Below are 24,772 nucleotides of genomic sequence, written 5' to 3' on the forward strand. Positions count from 1 at the left end.
CATAAAGGTCTTGCTTGAAAATAAATAGAAATCCCAAAAATGTACATGTTTTGTGTTTCTCTCCCTGTAAAATGCATCATCCATACCTCCATTCACATTTCCCCAGATAATATAACTATCACCTATGTGAGATCAAATACATGCTGTGTATATGGGGGGAATAAATGTGCTACAGGGGTTATAAAAGTAAAAGTTTAGTTACCTATATTTTCAATATTTATGTAGGCAGACATACTGTGCAAAAATAATTCAAAGGTCTAAATTAGACATTTAGATCATTAATATAGCTTCAAACAATGATTTGCTATAGGAATGTCTACCTGAAAATGAAGTCACTCTCCCTCTGTGTGTGTTGTAATATGAGTATCTCTGTGCTCTGTTTACATAGCCAGGCTGTCAGTGCATGCTTTTAGTGCATGTGAGTCCCTCTGTTGGTCCCCACTGGCCAGCTAATGGCCACCGCTCTGCACTGCGCTCATGCGGCGGTAACAGCTGGTAACACCGCCCGAATCCACAGTGTCGTCGTGGAAGTCTAGCGGCCAACCTCCGGTTCTCCCTCCGGTAAACACTGTTAGCTATGTCAGCACTGTTGCTGTGGTTTGCGCTGTTAGCAGCGTTAGCTACTAGCCACCGGCTCAGCCGTCACCAAATCGAGAGCTGTGTCGAGGCAACAGATATGCTCTGAATTCCGTATTGAGCACCTTTAATAAATTACAAACAGAAATGTTATGACGGGCTAACAATTCATACATGTGGAATGTTCTTCATGGTGACTATTTCAAACACTGTATGTGAAAGGGTTTATTGGTTAACTCATTATTTCATCACATCCTAAAAATAGGCCACCGAGCAGAGAAGCATTATATTTAAGGAGGATTACAATTTAAGACACTTGCAGATGTCATTGAACAAAGTAGGTTTATGATGGTCCCTTTTTGAATATTTGATTTGATTTACATAACACATTAATACAAATATATTGCTTAATATAAAGTGCCATAGCAATTCCCCTAAAATAGCATGTCCCGTTAGTCAACCATATGAGACCAACCAAAACAGGTAGTGCTGTTACAGCCTTAGTTGTGAAAGTGTTAACGGTCTTCACCTGGTCGGCGATGATACTGCTACTAAGAGGGAATATATTTCCCACAATTCGGAGAGTTTACATTCTGCACATACAGCTTTATACAGGCAGTGCACTAAATACATATCCTACATGTCTCCTCTGCCAAAAGTCTTTGGTCTGGGCCGATTCAGTCCTTCTTCACATCTTTCTCCAAATGTTTGGAGACCAAAACCAGCAAAGCTCTAAGGTGCTGTGCAAGTCTGTTACAAAACTCCTAAACGTTTTGGTCCTCTCCCTGTCCTTACACAATGGTGAGATGTCTGTGTTTCCTGACGCCTGATTCACCCACAGTGATGTGGGCACCACCATAGCCATTTCCAGCCTGGTTAGCATCAGCCACCTAAAAAAATCAAAAGCAACACACATTTGACATTAATAATGGATCTAATTTGCCTCCCAAAGATAGCAAAGACTTCAAACAGTGTAGACTCATATTTCCCCGGCCTTTCCCTCCTTGCAGTTTTCAAATAAAAATGCATCGAACACATAAACTGTGCAACTATATTGCTAAACTGTAATTACTAAGCTGTAATTGTGGATTCTAATAATATACTGTATTTGTTTTTGAGGTACCTCTTTCATCACTGAAATTAGTTGAATGATCAAGCAATGAATTACCCATATGTACTCTGCCATGCCTGATAGATGCCACTTAAAATGATTAGCATCTCTATAATTAAAGATAATAAATGCACATGGCTGGTAATTTTTTATTTCATTTGTAAGAGCCATGTTCAGGGATCCATATAAATCACCACCTCTCACGTTTCCTACAGACTTGTAGAAGCGGAGCATAGGGGAAGGATCACTTTTTAAAGTGTTTCTCTCAAAACTCTATTTACTGGGAATAATGTATGGAGTGTGGCAGTGCAGTGTGGGATAGTGCAGGCAACACATCATAGATTTAGGTTTTTACTTCTTTAAAAGAATTGATGAGTCACAAACTGTCTCAATGCCTCTTTTGGTTGTTTTAGTTATATTTTATGATAAATATCCGCAAAACTAATGACATTCCCACCAGCCTCAGCTGTACTTTGTGTTCAGTGCAATTTAGTAAATGTTAGCATGCTAACGGACTAAAGTCAGATGGTGAACATGGAAGTTATTGTTTCTGCTAAACATGTTAGCATTGTCACTGTAAGCATGTTAGCATGCTGACTTTAGCATTTAGCTCAAAGCACTTGAAATTAAAAAGACACATCCCAAATGATACCAATTTAGGTACTGTGTAAAAGTTACTAGGCGGGGAAGGGGACTAAAACTTGTATTTCAGTTTTCAAAATTCCCTCCCCAGCATTATCAATATTGTACTTGGATGCTACTTTTGACCGCAACACCCTCCCCCTATAGTCTCTGAATATAGAACTGGGTTTGTACAACTCGTTAGATAATTAATAACTAAAAAAGCAAAGCATATAGATTTTAAGATGACGTAATCTGATTTGAACCATAATATAGGTATGGTATCATTTTACCACCAATGCCCAAATAAGAGGTGAAATTAGCAATTAGCAAACATAACAAAAGACAGATCTTTAATTATATGGCAGGCTAACTTTTGCTATGATGCAGAAGGAAGTGGTGGAGGAAACGTCTTTTGGTAGGACTGACATTTAGCGTGATGGAAAAAATGAATCCCTGAAACAGAGACAGCATCATTGTCCCTATACCAAGCACACCCACCTCAATTCAGATCACTTGATTTCTGTCTGTGTTTTTAAGATATTAAGAAAACCATTCTAGGTCCCCCCTCCAAAAAAATGTCAAACTAACCACCCCTGTAATTTGTGTACAATCCCTAAGCCAAACACAAATGGAAGAGGACAGTTCTCACAGCTTAGCTCTTTGTTTCCTTCCCACCAATGTTGTGCCCACCAAATGTATTGTCTATAAACGAGGGGTACGTCTTTACTCTCGACCCTATGACCTAACAGGGTCCATTGTATACCATTTTCTACTGCTTATTGTGTACCTCTAAACAAACAAACCTACCTTATAAACTTCGAAGCCGTTTGACTGGGAAAAGCCGCTGTCAGTGAGTTCGCTGGGAGCCACACCTGTGAACGGAGAAGAGAGACGGGAGAAAGAAGTTGTGACTTTACTGTGTGACAAGTAGATACCGGCTTAGTAATATGGCGATAGAGTGCCAAGTTGTGAAAGATTTTTTTTGTGTAGATGCACTTAAATTGTCTTACTTGTTTGACCCTCCGGCATGTATCCTGGGTTCTCTTCACCTTGTCTCTGTCCGGCTGCGTTGGCACCGCTTATCTGGCTGTGCGTCCTCTCTCTTCTGCTACAAACAAACAGAGGATTTTGTATAGAAACGTGTAGAAGCACGTGCTGTTAACTCGATTTAAGAAAGTTCGATTGAAGAAGTATTGACAAAATATTGATCATATTTGGTGGCTTCTTACCTCATTTCATCCTTGTAGTTGGGTTCTGGGGAGGATTGTAAGATAGCAAGTTAGTCGATGGGAATGGGACATACTGTACATAATTATTTGCTGAGTACTACATGTGAGTGGTTTGATTTTGCATTTATGATTTTGGACATGCCGTACGGTGTAAGTTAGACAGATTTAATGAGGGCCTTACGTTTTTCTTCCCTGCGCTTGTAGCAGAAGATGATTCCGATGATGAGCAAAACCAGCAGAGCGAAACCTCCGATGGACACGACCACAGCTATCTGCACGGTCCAGTCGGGAGGCTTGGGAACTGTCGCAGAGAGGACAACCAGCGTTCAGGGGGAGACTCAAAGACTTAAGAGCCTATTATTGTCAAATTAAACGGTCAAAACGCAAATACTGACTACACCCAAAACGAGAAAAGAAGCACAATATTCACTGTGAAGTACACTGAAAACACAAAAAGCGGTACAAAGTCTATATTTCTATTTTCTCTAATACATTTTGTTTAGATGTGTCTAAATAAAACATGTTTCTCATATGCATCAGAACTGGCTTTCTCTTTCCCCTCCAACATGCAGGTTGCTGCCGGACTGTTTTACTCCCTGCCAGAAATGACGAGTAGCTCATCCCGCTGCTTCTCAATCTTAGACATGTTATCCATGTTATCCATGTTATCAGCCTGGTTGAAACTGTACATTCAGGGTTGTCCCATTAATGTAATTATTATATACAGCATGTCTATGAGAAGGGCTATTTGTGGATCCTCAGACATCACATCATCCTAGATCAGGCAAAGCAGTAACGTGCAGTATTGTAGTACTCAAGATCGGCCTTGGTCTAGAGACCGGTCTCAAGACCACTTTTTGAAGGTCTCGGTCCCAGAATCGAACATATTTTTACCCTGCCTTGTCTCGGTCTCAGACAAAGAAGACTCTGGATTTTGTTTGCATGTTCCCCATTGTATTGCAAGAGTGTCATGCGGTGTGGGACTGGCACTGGTCTCTGTCTTCACTCCCCTTAAGGTCCTGGTCTTGTCTCAGGTCTCGGTACACTCTGGTCTTGCTCATGACTTGGTCTCACTTTAAGTGGTCTTGACTACATCATAACCAGTCTTTAGCCATGCTAGCTGCATGGCTCTGGGTTGGCCATGATTAGTGCTAATTTGCAAATATTAACATGCTACTTACATGGTCAATATTTCACCCGCTAAACATCAGCATGGGACAATTGTCATTTTGAGCATGTTAGCATTTAGCTCAATGCACAGCGTTGCCCAAATGCTGCCCCACAGCGCCCTTATGGTGTAGCAGCAGACTTGGTGAAATTGAACCTTTTCACATCCTACCCTTGCGTTCAATGGACACCTAACTAAGCAGCAAAACTATTTTTCTAACTTAGAAGCGGGAGAAAGGCTGAGAGGAAGCTTTGTGCCAGAAACATTGAAAGTTGTGGAAGATCTTCTTACCAACCACCAAGAAGACAGAGCTGGATTGCGGGCTTGTTAGTGACAGCACAGTCGCCCGACACTCCACCATGGCGTTGCAGACTGCCTGGAACTTCAGGACGCTGGTGGAGTTGAAGGTATCCCCATTGGCCATGCTGGTGGTGTTGTACAGGCTGCTGCTCACAGCTTGGCCATTTTGGGTCCAGCTGACAGTAGGGGTGGGGAACCAAGCAGATGTTACACACTGGAACTCCACCTGCTGGTCCTGCACCACCGTCATGTTTCCCCCGTTGACGTTGACTGTACCGCTCTCTGAGAAATAAAGACAGGCACAGAGGAGAGGTGAAGTCAGGGTATGCATCATGCCTTCAGGAGCGGTAGTTGAGAACATGTAGTGTCCCTGTGTGTTGGTTGGCTTCACTGCTCCATGCTAACACTGGGAAGGGATAGTAAATGGCTGAAAATGTATAATAATGATAGTTTCAGTGATCTCTAAGTCAAATAAAAACATGGTTAGCTAAGTGTTAGAATGGATGCACAGGGGCACACGGATCATTTTCATGTTAGCATTACCGCAATCAGGTAAACTAATCAGTCAGTCTAAAAGAAAAGTATTCTTTTCATACGAAACTTTCCTTAGTTTACCGTTAAACAGTGTTTGCTATTGAACTTTTAGTGTCTCATTAAAGTTGTTCAATTCAAAACTCAGCGCTTCTACTGCCTCTCAATGGTTCTCAAAATGGAGATGGCTGAGCCGGGCGGCTCGCAGCTAACAGTGCAAACAACGGGAAAAGTGCTGACGGCGGCTTCTGTCAGGACAGTGTTATCAACTATAACCGCCATATGAAAGCAGTGCAGAGGGGCACAAATGCACTTTCATGGACTAAAAGGCACGCGCGGTCGACTCAACTACATCTTCACTGTGTTGTAATCAACTGTGTTGATTACAACACACACAGACCTGAGCAGAGTGACTTCATTCTCTGCAGGTACAGGACATTACTCCACTATATCTTTACATAATTAACAGTGTTTTGCTGAGTTTAATGGTCTGAATCTCATATAGAGAACCTTTTAAATCCCTTTCCAGAAAATCAACCAACGGGCTAAACTGGCAGGTCTATTGAGTGGGTTCATTAGCTTTGGGTGCAGGTTTTGCTACATGCGAGGAGACTCTGTGTGAAATCACTGAGGTCCCAATCATCCGCATAAGATAGAGCTCCGTCACTTTAATAATCAATATCCATTCAGAGCCAGACTGGAGCCCAGATGTTTCACAATGAGATTACCTGAAGGTGATCTGACCACAGTGAGGTCAGAGGTCAAAGGAGAGCCACAAAGCAGCGCATATCTCTCAAAGTACCAAACCTAAACAACCGCTGCCTGATGAGGACCCTACCTTGTACGTAAAGGTGTGCCGTCTTTGATCCATAATCACCCAGCACCCCGCAAACGACCGGGCCGGCATTACCGCTGCGGGTGACGTTATGGATGGTGAACTCCACACAGCTGGTGTCACCACTGGAGCAGAACCTGGCAGAGAACTGCTCTGAGGATGAGGTTATTTTACCGGTGACGGGGAAATTGACGACTATCAATCCTCCGACAGTCCAGGTCATGACCAGCCACTTTCCTTGCACAGTGGCGTTGAATCGCGCATCAGAGCCTTGAAGCACTGTTGAATTCAACGGCTCCAGCTGGAACTGTCCCGACACCGCTGAATATGAAAGAGACGACATGTCAGGCAGGAATTATATGAGCTTAGAAGGTCTTTGGATCTTGTTGTTATGGCACAGGACTCTTTAGTTGCATCTTGCCACCTTGCCCTCTTTTTGTATGAAGGAACTACTTAAAGACGGGATTTGGGTTTAAATGATAGACTGAAAAAAATATGGATGTATAGTCTCTGTGACGTCACCCATAGGTTTCTGAAGAGCCAAAGTGAAGCTCAAAAAACCTTTACTCTGACATGTTTGCCTGAAGAAGTCTGTCACTAAAGTAATTATTATTTTTAGATTTTAATAAATTTTTCAATTAGAATTTGTACTATACGTTCCGATTAAGTGTGATTAAGCGTCTTTGGGTATTTTGAAAAGCGCTATAGAAAATGTATGTATTATTATTATTATTATTATAAGTAATTTGTTAATATATTTAAAATGTTTTATATCAAATATAATAATACATTTAATATATATATATAAACAGAGAGAGACACATCTCTGATCACATTTCCTCCTTTAAAGGTGCCATATATATATATATATATATATATGTAAAAATATAATAGTACATAGTGGTAATATTTAAAATGTTTTATATAAAATATATATAATCAAATAATAATACGTTTATATATATATATATATATATATATATATATATATAAAATGAAGAAGAAGAAAAAATCATTTGTAGCCCAAGCTGTAGTCTACTACAGGTCTCTGTGTGATTGCAGCACATTGCAGGTGGAATGGAATGCAATGTGAGAAAAACAAGTCTGGCAACTTTGGCTGAGCTTTTGCTTTGATTCTGGACAAAGAGAAGGCCCGCATGTTATGGAGGCACATGTAGCTCTTTGTTTAAATCAGTACTTGAGACATGTTTGAGTTTGCTCAAGGAACGTGAACATTACAAAGGTCGTGGATTTTGTTTTGTTCGTTCTTGACAAGGCTGAAACTCAAACACAACATCAATCTGGACTGATCCTTCACGTGTCGAGCGTCAAAGCTCAGGCGGAGTCTGAGCATGTTTCATGTTACATCCTTGGATGTATTCTTGCTGTTGTTGCATCCTTTAAGAGGAAGCAGAAGAAAAGCTGCTCTGGCCAAGACCATGTACATTTTGATGAGGACTGATTGGACTTGCCACAGTTTAGTTTGGTTCAGCTTGGTTTGGGTTTTTTTCTTCAAGGGACCACCGAGGGTAATGATTAATCACTATTAAGAGCACCCAGAAACCCTGTGGGACCTGCTGTGGTGTTAAGAAAGTATTTCTCTGACTAGTCCCTGTTGATGAAGAGCTTCGCCCCACAGTTGTGACTCCATTCACAAAGTCATTTATTAAAACCCATACCCATAAACGTGGGAAGCCAATGTTAAGGACGGACAAACATGTTTTAGGTAAAGTCTAACATACAGTACTGCTAAAGTCACACTTGTTGTTGGTTCAGTTAATTCACTCTGGATCAGGAGCGAATATAAGGGATTAAAGCACTTAAATTTCCCCATAGGAATCATTCAAGTTGAATGTAGTCCTCCTGTAAGGCCATTTATCTCACAGGTCTGCTGTTATTAAGACTCTGCGAATGTTAAATGAAAGATTTACAATGAATTGTCATAAACACGATGTGGGAAATAAGTCACAAGTGAGTATTTAGACAACAAATTGCAAGAACTCAGAAAAGAAATATTGCTCTTGTGTTTATTTATTTCTCAAAATGTTGTCCAGGTTTGCACAGACTTTATACAATTATTTGAAAGATGAATGCTGACCTCCAGTTGCACACAGTAATAAACCGATGCAGAAGAGGGCGGGCCGTGATTTCCAGGGAACAGTCATGCTAGCGTTGTTGCCCTGAAGAGACGGAAGAGACACAGCTGTGAGAATGCTCATTCCTCTAAAAATGTTCAGAAAAACACTTCAAATAATAACTTTACAAAAATAAATCACACACTTTAATGCACATGTTTTGATTCGAATGATCTCGAATGAGAGCTGGAGGACAATCGGATACTAGCGGTTAACGTCTGTGAAAGTGACAGTAGAAGACCGTATGATGAATTTCTCAGTTTAAAGACTAAATAACGTCAAAATAAGTAAAAAACTCTATAGCGGAAAGTTAAACCTGAAATAAATGACACAAGAACAAAAACCGAGCCTGGACGTGTCTGTCAACAGAGGACAGGGCAGAGGACAGAGGACAGGGCAGCAAGAAAAGTGTCGATGACGTCTTCAATTAGCAGCTTAGCTTGATTTTAGCTTGGAGGAAGAGTTGTTTCCAGAGAATATCTGATTATATCTGAAGAGTTTTTGACACTCCGTGAAATTATGTTTTTATGAAATCTACAAGCTTGTTTCATAATTCTGTTCTTTCACAAAGGGAACTGGTGAGAGGTTTTCTATATCATTCCATCGTTCATTCACACAAAATGAATACATCACAAAAAATGAGGAAGGCCTATATATCCAGTTCTGTGCTTTTTCTCTGCACTCAGATTGAGTGTGATAAATGCTGTCGTCATGCTTTCATAGCTTTTCTATTCTTACCAGTGTTGACTCTCACTAGAGGTCCCCGTGGATGAAATCCCTGCCTTTGTGACCAAATATTCCTCAAAAGCAACAGCATCTTCAGTTTAAACACACTTACTGCATGAGAGCTCCCGCCGTGGTGTGTGGAATGGATCAGAGCTTCATTTCCTGAAACAGCAGGTGAGCAGTATAGGGCTCCACCTGAGGCTGTAAAAGACTCTCACAGGGAGCAAGGTCCAGGTCCAGCCATTGAAACACAGACCCTTATCACCTCCGGTCTACCTGTCAGTCAGTAGTAAACCGTGTGGCTGTGGGTGTGAGGCTGACGTATTCACCTGCTGGCAGAGTGTTATCACAAGAGTAATTCCATGGTCCATTCTTTGTGAATCAGACGGCTTATACCTGGTTTTATTGCCAGATACTCTTGGTGAGATATAATATTTATAATACATTTTATGTAAATCTTTTCCATACATGTCACAAAATGTTAAAGTCTTCACTGTATTTTTCCACAATTTAAATTCTTACATCATTCTGTCTCGTGTAATTCTTCTAAAAGGGGAGAAACAGTCCAGTTCAGTTGGGGCTCTTGTTGAGAGTACAGAAACAAAGGGGGAAACTAAATGAAGTCAAATGTGAAATGAAGGAGAAGTGAAAAGAACAGAAAAATATGATTTGACTGAAGACATTTCCCTAAAGGCCCTCAACACTTTTTATTGAGGATCTCTCATTAACAGCCTTGTTTCAGCTTGATGACACAATCCCTTTAAGATGCTACAGAATGAGTTTTGGAGAATTCACTTGACCTGTAGAGGAGCTTATAACCCTTCAACAGACCTGAGAGCGTGACAAATCCCCCCCCCCCCCCCCACACAGCTCAGCTAAACCCCCCTTCACTGAGTGCTTTGAAGAGCACTTTTAATTTGGATTCAAGAACATTTTACTGCTCATAATCGAGTCAAATTTAGTTTGCAGGATGTTTATTTGTAATGGAGGATTTTTTTCCATCGTGGTGTTTAAAAACATTTCAGGCAAACTGAAGTCATGTTCACAGATGTGACACTTAAGCTTCTACAGAAAAAGTAGATAAGCTCCCGTCCTATGAGCTCCCCAGACTCAAATCAGGCTTATTTATAGCGTCAGCGCAAACACCGAGATGAGGGTTACTTTTGAAAGACGTAATCACGATAATGAGGGGAAAAGACAGCAAGCATCTTTCAGTGACCTGACCTTCGACCTCCCCGTGGAGAGAACAGAAAGAAGAGGGTAACCATCAGTGTTCCTAAACTAGTGTTCTGGAGACCCACTTTATAAAACTGACAAACCATCAACGTCCCCGTCCATTTCTACTTCCATTCCTCCATCACCTTATATTGTCTTGAATAGGTAAACCAGCCACTTAGAAGAGATATATGTTTGAGGTATCACAACTTTGTTTCATGTGTTATTGAAAACTTATACACATGTTAAATAATTGGCACACTTGTATTTAAAAAATAAAAGCATGGAGTTAACTAGCCTTTCATGTTAGATTCAAAGTTATAAGTAAGCTACAATTCTAACAATATGGACATTCAGGCTCCCTCGTGTGGCTCAAAGGTATAGTGCAGATATAAATGTGCAATAAAGAAGGAGAGAAATTCTAATTTACTTGGTGACCCAAATAAAATCTCCTTCGACCCACCTGTGGGTCCCGACCCAGACTTTGGGAATGATTGACCTATTGTATCAAAACGTTTACAGCAAACTTGCATTTCCCCTTGTATCTTAATTTCTCATGAATCCAGCAAGTATCGAGGAAGTGATGATTATATTTTTGGTTGTAATCCCATTGATGGTAATGTTTTACTCATCAGCTAGTTTTATACTAGCTCTATAGAACTATAACAACCAAACTGGAGCAACATACAGTATGTATATACATTATATGTATTGCTTTAAACGTTGGATCACAAACACACTGTATTCATCTCCAGGTCATCCTCTGGCCCTGCAGCGGGTTTGATGAATGAAGGTGGAGGTTTGTGTGTGAGCCAGAGTTCACACTCGTACTGTGGAGAGGCCTGTGGACCTGTGACACATTCTGATGAGTGTCAGTGGGATGGCTGCAACAAGCTCATCACCACCAAGGTCACCTGGACAACACGGGCTGCTGTGCTGTTTGGATGTAGCTGTTGGTCTGAACCACCCTCTGCATAAGAAGCTGATACTGACTGAGTTTCTCCTTTTCTACCACTAGAGGTCACTGTAGGATCATTTATACTTTTACACAATGTGTTTTATTCATGCAGAAATGTATATATATATATATATGAAGGCATTTTATTACATCTGTTTCTACACAAATCAAAGTTTTGTATAAAAACTAACTCAAATGGATGGACATACATTTTAATGCATTACAATTACAAAATAAATGTTTACAAATGTTTTCAACACAACAATTGTTATTTGACTGCACAGTAATAAGATGAATGGCTCTTTTCATGTTTCCAACTAAAAATGTGTTAAATTACTTTTATTATTCAGCTGCCATATTCTGTTAAGTAGAAGTCTGTATGCATGAAGACCAAGTAACTCAAATGCACTAATACAGCACGCAGCTGTGTAATCAGATCATTTACTGGAATAAAAGAAGTAATACCACACTGTATAAACACTATAAAAGTCCTGAATTAAGAATACTTCAGTAAAATACTTAAGTAAAAGTACAGAAGTATTAACAACAAAATGTACTTAGTATCAAGAGTAAAATGGACTTTCATGCAAAATGGCCCTGGTCAGTGTTCTATTGTCATATAATTGGCGCATCATCATGATCATTGAAGTATTTACATGTAAGCAGTACTTTAATGTAGTATTTGGTTTAGGCAGAGCTAACTTCGTTTAATCTATAACAATGCGTCATCATTTACAAAATGAAAAATCATTTTAAATCGTCGATAGCTGTGAGATAAATGTAAAAAGATTCAAATGTATAATCGGTCCCAATGAAAAGAGTACAAGTACTTCAAGATTGTTCTCACGTACAGTACTTGAATGAATGTATTTGTTGCTCTCCACCACTTACTGTGTGTGTGAATTGGGCTGGGAGTCATAATGGATGTATTGTGTTTGTGTTTTTCTTGCAGGAAATTGTACATTTTAAGTATGTAGCAGATAAAATGACTGACCCGCCACATAACGTGACTATGCTAATACATATTTTGTATCACATGGTTTCAAGTTGTTTCTTACTCGACTGGTTAATTGCAGTTACTATGTTTCCAGTATAAAACCTGATACAAAATAACAAATACTATCCAGGAGCTACTTGGCAGTTTAAATCATTTCAAAAGGCCTTCAGTGGAACAGCCTCCTGATAGATCTCCAGATCTCCTATGATCCCGCAGAGAGGATCAACGTGACCCCCTTTACACCCCTCTGTTTATATAGGCTCCTCTGGCCCACAGTCGTGGTTTTATGAGGGAAGCAGTGTAGTATGAGCGGGAATGTCTCCAGACACAGCTGGTATTGTATAGGCAGAAGCGAACAGACAACCATGAAAAGCAGGAAGTAGATAGTGGGGGGAGGGTCAGCAACGGCAGCCCCTCCGATCCTGCATATGGCCTGCGATGGAAGTGATTCAGAGGGCCTCTTCTGCCACCCGAGCTGCTGTGTCAGAGATCATCAGTCATAACTCATCATGCCCCCTCGTCTTTGTCTCGGTGTCTTTGACTTCTCGGGCATCCCATTGTTTCATTTCATTGTTTACAAACACAGATTAGTTCCATTCAATTGGCCCCTTACGTGAGAGAAGAAGATATGACTCCACAGTGCAGTATTTTCCATACAAAAAAGGGCCATCCTTCAGAGCGTGCATGGCTTGTCTTTGTGGGACTTGTTTTTGTTGTGTCAGTCGTTGGCTAATCAATGGTTAAAGCCGACTAAGGTTTATTGTTACTGAGCTTATTAGGCAGCGGTGTCACTGCAGCAAACCTCCGCCCACTCTCACATGTAAATGACTGTGTTAAAGGCAGGTCATGGGCACTCCCCTCTTTACACTGCAACACTTTGCTTTGACTGCTGGGTGGACAAATATATGACTCTTATTTTTAGAAAAACTGCATGTGACACATTTTGTCATTCATTTTGCATTGTTTATATATATAGACAGACAGAGACACTTCTCTGATCACATGTCCTCCTTTAAAGGTGCCACATACAAGATTCAGAGCATTAATATAGCATCAAACAACTATTGTTTCTGTAAAAATATAGTGGAGTAATGTCTACCTGCGCAGAGAATGAAGTCATTCTCCCTCTGTGTTTGTTGTTATTACAAGTTCTCTGTGCTTCGTTTATATAGCCGTTCATATAGTTAGTGCACGTGAGCGTGCCTCACCGGCTGGCTCACGGCCAATGCTCTGCAGCACTCTCATGCGGTGGTTACAGTTGATGACGCCCTCGGTTTGCACTGTTAGCGCTCTCAGCACCGTTAGCGGCGAGCCGCAAGCTCAGCCATCGCCATGTTGAGAGCCGTTGAGAGGCAATTAAAATGCTCCCAATCTTGTAAATAGCCTCTTTACAGAAAATAAATTCTGCAAGTTTAGTTTACTTAAATTAAAACTTTAAAATATGAATGATTAAATATCAAATTAATAATGAAATACATCTTGGAGATACTGTTCAACTGTTGGTACAAGAGGCTAATACAGTTGCTGTATAGAGTGGAACTATAACGTGTGTCCTTCATGCTCGTGTGGGTTCATGATGTGAACTCTGGTGGTTCTGCAGACCCTTTCACACACACTAGTGTAATCTGGCTTTACCTGCTGCTCCATATGGGAAGGCTGCATTCGCTGCATGGGAGGAATCCACTTAGTGAGAGCGAGAGAGAGTGTGTGAGAGAGAGAGAGAGAGAGAGAGGGAGCCTCAGATTCTCCTACATCCAGCTGATCCATTTGCAGTCATATCTGTGGTTTACCTGCCTACAGCAAAAGCAGCGGTTGCTTTACAGGGCGGCAGTAAAGGCAGTGTGCAAAACACAGCTCCGCAGTCCCACCTGTTCCTGGTCTACAAGACTTGATCAGCAGCCACTGACCATTTACAAATATGTCTGTGTGTGTGTGTGTGTGTGTGTGTGTGTGTGTGTGTGTGTGTGTGTGTGAGGAAGAGAGAGTGAAGAAGATAAATGTTGCCTTCGGTCAAAGAGGCTTTAGATGAGGTCACCTTTACTTCATCCTGTCACACTCCAGAGGATTATCGGTCTCTGTTCCATTAACCTCTGTTCCATTTATTCTTTTATTAGGCCAAACATATTCATTATTTCTGCCACGAACACACACAAAAACAGCTGGATTCTTTGCATTATTACTTCTCTTTGTGAGTCAAAAGAAGCATTTTACAAAAGTCCCAGTCGTCTCCCCTGCGGGGTCGTTCTCCCCCTCCGCAGAGAGAGAGGGAGTTAAAAAGGAGGGAAAGGACAGCAACAGGCAGCAGCTGATAGAAGGGCTGCCCCGCACACAACACAACAACAGCATTGTTATCTGACGCCTTCTCCCCCTCTCCTCCATACGCTCCTCCGCCGTGCATGTACAGTATCTTTACGGAGAGCCTCCCGCAGAGTGCTGCAGGACATTCTTTTTGCAACATGCTGATTTTCACGTCCTGCAAAGCCAGTTGTGCGAGACACAATAGAGAAAAGTAGAGTCAAAGTACAGCTTCGCAGTTCAGTGGTGGTGGAAGATATTTTATTATCAAATGATATGGACAGGTTCTAGTTTAAAGCAGTAGATTACTCACTTATTTTAGCAAACTTATGCCCCACTCCTCCATTTTGAATTTTGCCTGCATTAAAGAAAAACAGACTAAGCTGTAAAGCCGACTCCATGTTGTTCTATTGATCAATAGCGTGCACTTCTACTTATGATGCAGACATCTTCTTCCCCAGTATTTATTTTACCTACAAGACGGGCTAACTCAGCTCCTTGTGCCACATTTTCTTCTATTATTTTCAGCATCACAAGTATAGGAATGCCTGCTTCCACAATGCTATTTTATTATCATCCATATTTTATTATTGTATCACAATTACTGCTGCCGTCATGTGTATGCAGCATTGTTTATGCTGTGGTTGATCAAGGTGGAGATCATTTAAACTACTTTTACCATTGTTTAGTCTATAACATGTTAGCTTATCATATGGTTTGTACATAAAAACTTACTGTATAATGTAACTAGTGAGTAAAGCTGTTAAATTAATATAGTAAAGCACAATATCTCTAAAATGCAGTGTAGTGAAAGTATAAGATAGAATACCAAACTTTTGTGTTTAAAGGAGCTATATTCAAAATTCTGATCATTGATATGGACAACTGTTCACAATGTAAAGATGTAGAGGAGTAATTTTACCTCCCTCACGCTCCCTCTGTGTGTGTTGTAATCCGAGTTTTTCTGTGCTTTGTTTAAGTAGCCGGTTACAGCTGATCACGCTATCCCGACTGACGGAGTAGTCGCAGACTCGTAGTGCCCACCCTTTGGTTCCCCCTAAGGTTAAGCACCGTTGCTGTTGTTTGTACTGTTTGCGCTGTTAGCACCATGTTGTTGTTTGCACTGTTAGAAATGTTAGCGCTGTGGATTTGTTTGCACTGATTGCGCTGTTGGTAATGTTGCTGTTGTTTGCACTGATGGCGTTGCTAGAACTGTTGCTGTTGTTTGCACTGTTAGTTGTGTTAGCACCGTTAGCTTCTAGCCGCCAGCTCAGCTGTCGCCATATTGAGAGGCGAGTGGAGGCAACAGAAATGCTCTGAAGTCCGTATTGAGCACCTTTAAGTCACTGTCCTTACTTACATTCCACAGTTGTATATATCAGATTTTCATTCCCTGCTCATGAGTTTAATGGATAAGGCACTGACATATATTATTGATAGATATTGACAAAATATGTCTTCCACAGTGAGGCTGGCACTTCTTAGGCAGGATGTGAAACTATACAGAGTTTCTATGTGTTACATCAGTATAAGTTTGCTGTCTTGCGACTTGGAACTGCACACAGCTTGCTTTAAACTATTGTGGTACTTGCAAAAGGGCGTATGATAACCTGTCTTTTCAATACATCAGCTGTAAGATAATGTTCATAACAGTGATATATCATGAACCGGCCCTAAAAGGCCCTTCATATTTATTATGCAATCAGCAGTATTCCTAGTTCAGCCAATTTTTTCTGTATCACATGTCTGTATCACTACACAGGGAGAGATCCTTTTTCAGTCAAGATTACATGCAAATGTGAAGGACAGGACCCCAGCTGTGTATCTCTAATGCCATTTTAAACAAGTTAGAATTGATACCTTGTGTACATCCTTACATTTCTGAGTTAAGTACTCAAAGACCATAAACAGCCAGCAGAACTGGTTGCTGTTATCAAGGTTTACATTTCTACTACAGAGGATGCTTCTGCTGATGCTTCGCTAAAGCTTGTTGCTTTGAGTGCTAACAAGAGATGCAGGTACCTAATTCATGCGTTACCCACTCTGGCCTTTTGCCTTGTCAAGTGGACCACTGGGGTGAAGTAAACTCCTGGTGTCATTAACATGATAATACTGGCAAGCATCAGCATGTGACTTGGCCTAATTGTTTACACCTCTCTGCCCACGGGGAGCAGATTGAACGCTTTTATTTGGATAAACTGGGTGAATCTACAGGGTGTCAACTGGGGGTTGGGCTGCTTGTCTCTGTTGCCAATTTGCAACTCTCTTTTAGAAGATGAATATATTTCTACATTACACCTATTGTACCTTGAAGTCTGTGACTATTGCATCTTAGGCTACATCAACACTGCTCCGTTTCCATTTGAAAATGCATATGTTTTGCTACGTTTACACTGAGCATCCACACTAATCTAGAGGTTTGGGGCACCGGAAACGGAGGCCGGATAAGTTTGAAAACTCCAGAGTTACCTCGTGTGGACAAGCCGAACCGCATAAGTTTGGAAAGGATGACGTAGACACCCGCGTTTGCTACTTAATTGGGTCTTCGCAGTCATGACGTGTCCTTCCCTGATTCGTCACGCCTCTATCACATGACCCTTTTCCAGAAGAAAACAAACAGCCTGGTCGACCAATGATTCGTTTCAACATGGATAACGGATTACAAGTGTTACTGGCCTTGTTGTCTATGCTAGCAGCTGTTGTGCAGTTAAATTCTGCATTTTATAATTGTACTGCTGCCTTCATCCGGAAGATGCAGCTGTTATTGGAGCGATTAGCGAGGGCCGTGTCCAGCGGCGTTATTAGCCCTACGGTGCGGACTTCTGAAGTCCCGGTTATCTAGTAAACTTTGATTTGTAAGTGTTCATTTTAAAGTAAATTTGATGTGTGTGAGAGAGAGAGAGCCTTGTAACTAAGTTTGAAAAATAAAATTTGTCTGTGTGAGTATAAAGAGGAAGATTATAGAGGAAGATCTAGTATCAAGCACAACCTTATATTATAAAAGAGTACTATAATACTGTTATTACTGTTACTGTGTATTTTCTGTAAGCAACCAATCTTCCTGTTTACACTGGCACCCGCATGCTCAGTGTACGTGAATAGTCACGTGATATTTGTTTTCAGGCGAGCTAGTGTGGAAGGAAATCATTTGGAAAACGATGCTGAAATGCCCGTGTGGAGATTGTTTTCATTTTAAAACCCTGTTTCAAAACAGAAACGTATTAGTGTGGATGCAGCCTTACTCTTTTGTTTTTTCCTCCTCACCCTTTTGAGAGTATTGGTTTACTTGCAATAACCCACCTTGTAGCATTATCATTTTCATATGTCATTAAATTAAAAAGTAGGCTTTGGGTAGTTGAAGTGTGTTGCTCTGGAAGTAAAGGAAATCTTGGCAATGTTATCAAAGTTGATGTAGCAAAATTTTACAAATCACCAGAACTTTTCCACACTGCCATGAAAGCATGCGCTGAAAACTTTCAAATGTCTTCTAAATGTCTATTGAATGGATCCCTCCTTTGGTGGCCAGCAACGACAGTCCAATACCAGCAGAGTTATATTTTGAAATTTGACCTGCATGTATTCGAGCATTTGTTAGCAGTAAAATGTCTCAGACAGGTGCGACGTGGGTTGGAGGGATACTCCAAACCAAATCAAATTTTGTGTGCTTACAAAGTGCTGTCGAATGCGGCCCGGCAGGAAAACCGGTGTGTTTGTTTGATTGTGTTCACACCTGATGGAAGAGCTGGGCCGAGGGGCTTCAGAACAGCTCAAAGATACATCAATAAGTACTATATTAACCGCTCTTTGAGAAATTCAATAAAAAGAAGTCGTGATATATAACTGAACGGAATTACTATATGCAAAAGAAATATGGCCTTGTGAAAATAAAAAGAGAACAAGCATCTTCTAGCACAAAACAATAATAGTGGGCCGAATGCTGCATCCACCTGTAGTAGTTTTAACCTCATCCAGTCCGCAGGATATTGGGCCAAGTTTGAATTAAGAAAGATTGTGTGTTGTTGGCGCTGGGGCTGTTTAAGAGCATATCTTCCTTTCTTCTCGCCTAATTTTCAATGCAAGTATATAAATGTTAAAGTTAAAGAATCTGATTGTTGAGAGCACGTTGCCTCCTCCATGTGATGTATTTCCTGCTAAAACAGGATGTTGGGCCGTCCAAAAGGCAGGGAGGGAGGGATAATTTAAAAGTAAAAAGAGGAGAGGCATTTTTGTATCTGTGCTGATTTTGCGGGTTAATTTATGCTTAATCTACTGGAAATCATCATTAACATACGCATATCCAAACATGTCAAATATTTTAATAACACTTTGACTAAAGCACAGGAATACACCAGTTTAGAGGATATCTATTGTCTTTGTTCATATTCCATAAGCCAAGGATGAAATCCAAAGAAAGGCTATTTAGAAAATATAATAATTGTCCTAATGTCCAGCTAAATATAAAATATAAAGAGAAATTATTGACAATGTTTTTTGCTAAATTAGTTAATATCTCACCAACATGATAACGGGCATTCGTGAGTACAGTGGCCATAAAGGGGAGTAAATTACATGAGCTTGTATTAACAGTTTTTTATGAGTAGCGTATGAAAGAAAAAAATAGCAAAAAAATTCAATAACAACATGTCGTCATTTTTAAGCAGTGCGTTAACTGCCACGGTAACTAGCAGAGTACTCGGTGTGGTACTTTTCTCGGGGCTACTGGAGGAATAAGAGGGAGAACTGTCAGGGTAGTGTCTGTCTCATTCACTCGAGGGGGGGAATAATGCACGTCTCCGTGCTGAAATGTCTCAAATGACGACTTCCAACACAAGTACGCTGCAGCGCCGCCGCGGTTGTTTCCACTGGAGTCATATTTGGACCCGCACGCTCACATTGCGGCGAGTGGACGGTTGACAACACTGCGAGAAGGTTGCACGAGAGCGCACGTCTGTACCCACACGTACCCTGTCGCCATTTTCCCCCCAAAGCTAAAATACAAAAGACTTGTCTGGGGGAGCCACACACCCCTCTCTCAATCTTCTGCTAATAGGCCTACAAATAGCCACATTTTATTTTTATCACTCGTGGTAAAAGGCACATAATGGGTTTGCCTTTGACATGTATTAAAGATAGTAGCCTACTTGCGCGCGTAAAAATGTAGCATTTTGGTGGGAAACACAGGCGACTTCTGAGCGAGGTGGAAGTCAAGATTTAATGACAATTTTTGCCTTGTTACAGCAGATGGCTGCACAGAAAGACAAATGGCTCGCCGCGTTTGTTGATTGACGTGTGACGTACCCACACAGGTAGGAGCTTCGATTTGAAATTGCGTTGCTGACCACTGGGTCGTCCAATCACCGGGAAGTGGGGGCGGGATATAGCCCCGTCAATCATGCAGGAACTATGACGGTTTGAATAGGGAGGGAGGGGGAGAATCCAATCCGGTTTGAGCTAGTTCTTCCAATGGAACATTACCGTCGCTGCGCTGTATTAGACTGTACTGGTACAGCTTTATCCAGAATATACCACTGTATTTTTCTCTTGTATTGAGCAACATTTAGCTCTCTTTTCTTTAAAAAAAAAAAAAAAATCACCCCACACAAACCAGCCATGCCTAAAAGGAGCAAAGTGAGTAGAACGACATCTTGCATGCATTCAGTAATACGGCGTTTATAACCCCCAACTGCAATCTGTAAAACGGGCTCGCTACAGCTAGCGATCAGAGTTGTTAAAAATGTTGCTACAAATGTTGTTTTTTCTGTTCCGGGTGAATGTGTACAATGTCGCCGCTTGCAGACAGGAGTTTAGTTGGCGTGTAGCGTCTGTTTTGATGTTCTCAAGTGGCCGATTCTCGCTGCTATCTCTCTCGAGCAGTGATTATCTTTGTGCCAAGTGTTTTCCGTGTGCTGGGGTTTATATTTGTACTGCGGAATGGTGAAATGCACAATTACAATTGTGTATAAAATACGTTTACTTGCAGTGTAGGACAAAGCGGGGTCGTTTTATCTGTCGACGGGTTGCTTTTTCTGCAGAGAAAGTTGGCGGCATATTGATTGTATCATATGGGGGTCGTCACGCTGGCGACTAAAGTTTCGAAAACGTATACTTTAATTAAGCGGCTGTTATTTGGTGGGTGTTTGGCTTTTAGGCTAAGCTAGTTGTTTTCGTGTGGCCATCGAGTCTTCTTTACGGCTTTCTTGTGGATCAAAATATATTTTTTTACGATAATATGTTAAATTTCCCTTCCCTAAACCTAACATGCATGTGTAGTTTTTGTTAATGAATGGCCGCCCTTATTATCGACGGTGAAAAAAAAGCATTTCTTGGAAGGCGTTCGTCGTGTCAGCCGAGTGTCTTTATGTGTGTTGTCGGCTCAGGCCAGTCGAAGGGTTATGCAATGGCGAGCCTCCGTCAGCAAAGCGCCTGCTCTTGTTGCTGGGGGTTCTAGTAGATTCTGCTACCAGATCGACAGAGTCGCCGCTGAGCGTCTCGGAGTGACTCTTTTCAAATTCGTGGCGGGAACCGCTCGCTACACCGCTCGGTTTCGCTCCGTACACTGGCAATCCCGCTTATTACCAATGAATGGATGTGTTCGCGGGGAGGCGGAGTCCGCCCCCTCCTCTACCGGAGTTTTACAGTACAGACAATTCACTTGCAGGAGCCGGGAGAGCACGACCACAGGCCGTTCTTTAAACTGCACTTTCGTATATATAAGCAGGTCAAACTGCTCTTCTTATTTCCTTATTGTTGTGTAGACAAATGCACTTCCACATTGATTCATGTTGATGTGTTGCTAAGTATTATTTCTAATTGATATAATGAATATAAACATGCTGATTAAGAAGTGAGTCTTCTTGCTCTTCCAGGGTTATGAGCTCCATTGTTCCAAGATTTAGAATATATCTCAGCCAATCACAGCGGTTGTTCTAACCTAAATCATGTATGAAGCTAGCTGTGCAGCCATAGGCTAATGTTCTGTCTGGGAACGCCCACTTTTGAGTTACATAACGAAATACTTAAATGACCCACCCCCCACCAACTCAACTCACCATAGGCACATGCAAATGAAGAACAATTCTATAACCTGATTTTTTTCTTTTTTTGTCTTTCACAGTCAGGAGGAGAATCTGTGGTGAGTCATAATTACACTTTTTTTTTACATATCTGTGATATATATTTTTTAAATAAATAAAACAGTTAGTCTGTGTAGCCACCAGGGGTCAGTAACACCCCGTCAGTGAGCGCGAAAATCACCCTGTCGGTTTACTCTCTCTGCAGGCCAAGAGGAGATCTCTCAGGCTGAGTGAAGTGAGTAGAAACAAGCCCACACTGTCACAGATGATATGCATGCCGTTAACTGACTTCTTATGCTGACTATTCTTTTTTTCTTTTTTGTTCCAGCAGAAACCTGTACCTGCAAAGGCAGAGGCCAAACCTAAGCCAAAGGTGAGTTTTTGTATTCATTACCTCTGATTAGATTAATTTATTAGACTCCCGACTGTTGACTAATAAGATGAATATTTTTGTTTTGCAGAAGGCACCTGTTAAGCCTAAGAAAGCCAAGGAGGTGGAGAAGGCCAAGCCAGAGGAGAAAGCACAAGAGGCCCCCGCTGAGAACGGAGAAGCCAAAGCCGAGGAAGAGGTGATGTAGAAGCATCGTATAATAAACATGCAAAATCCACCCAATCTCCTGGGCGATGAAACTAAAACACTTTTAAAATTTGTTCTGTTTTCCAGGCACCAGCTACAGAAGAAGCTGATGATAAAGATGACGCGGCAGAATAACATCTCTCAAACCACATCTTTTACCAGTGCTCCCTGTACCTCTTTTCTTGTACAATTCAGGGGAATATTTTTATCAACTATTTTCTAAATACAGGTTTTTTAGTAGTTTGATTGTAGAGAACACTTTTTTTTAATGAAAGAAAAAAAATGTCAATTTGGAGACGGGAATTTCGTCACATCCCACAATTTTGCATCGCCACAAAAAATCGCGGTCGTTGTTACTGTCAGTGGATTTCATTTCAGTTTTAAATGTGAAGGAGGGAGGGTGCAGGACAGGTTACCGTGTCGGCGCCAAGCACGGCGTTCACAGGAGCTGGGGCAACAACCGGAGGAGTTTGTCCGCGTGGATTACATTCCATATGCTTTATAAGGGACAGTGTATGTAATCTGTGCCGGGATGGACAAAGTCACAGGGCAACTCATTGTTTTATTGTTTATAATGAAGAACAGTGTTTTAGAATGTTTGTAAGCTTTGTTCTTATATGTTAACTCTTGTACTCATGCAGTTTTCTTAATGAATTTGATCAATACAGCTAAAATCCCTAGTACTGGAGCTCTCCTTATCAGAACTGTGCATCGCGTGTGTTGATTGTGTCTCTGTTCTGTGATAGCATCGCAATAAATTTGTATAGCTGCTGTGAAAAAAACAAGGTTTTCAATCTTTCTATATGCAGTGTGTAATGGTACATAGTAAGGATGGTAAAAATGGAATCTGTTTTCTTAGCCAGAATAATGAGGTGTAACCATCAAAAAAACAAAACCTGTTGAGATTGGCGTCTTAAAGGCCAACAAACAAACTGTACATTTATTTGAGATGTCAAATGCATACCAGCAGTAGCAATATTAATGTGGGTTTTAGATATCTGTATCAAGTACAAGTGTGCAGTTCCTTTTATTTGTTTATAGATGTACCTGTGTAATGATTGTTATCAACAAATAAAACTCGGTTGGTAGTTGTGCTGTTTCATTCTGAGGTGTTGGTTGATGATCGAGGAGAAGACCGCAGAAACATTGCAGTAACTGATCTAAAAGCTAAAGCTTAAAAAGTTCAAAGGAGAAAAAGAAATCTAGCTAATTCGAAAAAGTCCAAAACAAGAATATGTAAAAAGTGCTAGATTCGCTTCCAGATTCAGCATTGATAGTGATTTTATAAGCGGTATGTCACTAGTTTAGTTGTGCAAGCATGTAAAGTGCAACAAATTGGAGGTTGTTAGTGTATCATTTCTACATGTAAAATAAAGCTTTATTCAATATTTGCATTTTGTTCAAGGTTTACCAGCAAATGTGTCTTCAAGGTGAAGAGGACGAGTTTAAGTTCAGTCCAAGGAGTGGCGCTTTACTAGAGCACTAAAATAGCAGTACACCAGCATCATAGTAGCAGAAACACGTGTTGTTTAGCTCATCCCTGTAGAACCATTTAAACCTATTATTAAGCCACTCTTAAAACACTGGTTTTACAAACTATCCCAATAAAAACAGATGAAGAGTTTCAGCACCGCGGACAGCTCCTCACTGGACCGTCGGTTTATCAGCTCTTATTCCACCCCCCCAGCATTTTTACTTTGACCAGTTTTGTGATGCATTCACATCACCTTCACAAAATGATATTTACCCTCTGTGTTAGTAAACAAACCGATAACGTGCAGCATTACGTATCTCTGATGCAGTACGTGATGTAGTACGCTTACTTCCGGCTCTGCTGTGATTGGTCGTTGGAAAAGGTTACGAGGGAGGTACATGGAAGATTCACTTTACCATCTTCTTCTTCCCGGTGGAGCTGTCAGATGGGTTTCTTTCCCTAATCACACAGTACGCAAACACGTTACACTTTGCTTCACTCAGAACCACTAGACCACTTGCTTCTGTTGCTAAAATGCTGTCTATAAGTACAGCTAAGGAAAAACGCCATGAAGAGATCCCTAAAGGATGCTTCAAGTGATGGGGGATAACATGCACAGTCCTTCACACATGCATTCTATGGGTTCACCTGAAGCTAATGTGAGGCCACCGCAGTCAAACATATTGTCTCCCTCCCACAGTTCGTCTTTTCTGTCAATAAAAGTCTCTTTGTGGAGTGTTTCCCCTGCAGAGCAGCAGAGTAACACGAATAAAAACCTTCGTAGTAAAGAGGATGGAACTTTGAAAGATACTCACAAAATTTGTGTCACTCATATTGCAGAAGATTCAATGGAATGCATTTTTGCACATTACAGGGACTTGATTTTCCCCCCCTCCCATTACTTAAATTGGAAATTGCATGAGGGATCCTTTCCCAGTCAGAGGAACA

The 24,772-nt window shown here is 41.0% G+C and overlaps 2 protein-coding genes across 3 annotated transcripts; one reads left to right on the forward strand and one right to left on the reverse strand.

The window, feature by feature from the left end:
- Positions 1-1,367: 1,367 nt before the first annotated feature.
- Positions 1,368-8,539, reverse strand: igsf5a (immunoglobulin superfamily, member 5a). Its single transcript, XM_076101702.1, has 8 exons — positions 8,473-8,539; positions 6,378-6,695; positions 5,000-5,290; positions 3,722-3,841; positions 3,541-3,565; positions 3,318-3,419; positions 3,119-3,194; positions 1,368-1,466 (listed from the first exon to the last, which is right to left on the reverse strand). The coding sequence occupies exons 1-8, from the start codon at positions 8,537-8,539 to the stop codon at positions 1,368-1,370; spliced, it is 1,098 nt and encodes a 365-aa protein (XP_075957817.1).
- Positions 8,540-20,128: 11,589 nt separating this feature from the next.
- Positions 20,129-23,438, forward strand: hmgn1b (high mobility group nucleosome binding domain 1b). 2 transcript variants are annotated; one of them, XM_076102208.1, is made up of 6 exons: positions 20,129-20,328; positions 21,815-21,832; positions 21,979-22,008; positions 22,105-22,146; positions 22,235-22,342; positions 22,438-23,438. In XM_076102208.1, exons 1-6 carry the CDS (start codon positions 20,311-20,313, stop codon positions 22,483-22,485), a joined length of 264 nt encoding a protein of 87 aa, XP_075958323.1. In that variant the 5' UTR covers positions 20,129-20,310; the 3' UTR covers positions 22,486-23,438. The 2 variants fall into 2 exon arrangements, with proteins under 2 accessions (XP_075958323.1, XP_075958322.1); XM_076102207.1 differs by having other exon boundaries at positions 20,132-20,328; positions 22,102-22,146.
- The last annotated feature ends 1,334 nt before the right edge of the window (positions 23,439-24,772 follow it).

The sequence above is a fragment of the Anarhichas minor genome, unplaced genomic scaffold (genome assembly GCF_050575085.1).
Source record: "Anarhichas minor isolate MPS153535 unplaced genomic scaffold, ASM5057508v1 ptg000027l, whole genome shotgun sequence".
NCBI lineage: Eukaryota > Metazoa > Chordata > Actinopteri > Perciformes > Anarhichadidae > Anarhichas > Anarhichas minor.

Excerpts from the sequence above, each read along its gene's own strand:
- igsf5a (XM_076101702.1), bottom strand. The coding sequence starts at position 8,539 with ATGACTGTTCCCTGGAAATCACGGCCCGCCCTCTTCTGCATCGGTTTA. Across the intron at positions 3,195-3,317 it reads CCGGAGGGTCAAACAAGTAA|TCCGTTCACAGGTGTGGCTC; the intron begins GACAATTTAAGT and ends CCGTCTCTCTTC. Across the intron at positions 1,467-3,118 it reads ACGGCTTCGAAGTTTATAAG|GTGGCTGATGCTAACCAGGC; the intron begins GTAGGTTTGTTT and ends TGATTTTTTTAG.
- hmgn1b (XM_076102207.1), top strand. Across the intron at positions 22,147-22,234 it reads AGGCCAAACCTAAGCCAAAG|AAGGCACCTGTTAAGCCTAA; the intron begins GTGAGTTTTTGT and ends TTTGTTTTGCAG. Across the intron at positions 22,343-22,437 it reads AAGCCAAAGCCGAGGAAGAG|GCACCAGCTACAGAAGAAGC; the intron begins GTGATGTAGAAG and ends TCTGTTTTCCAG.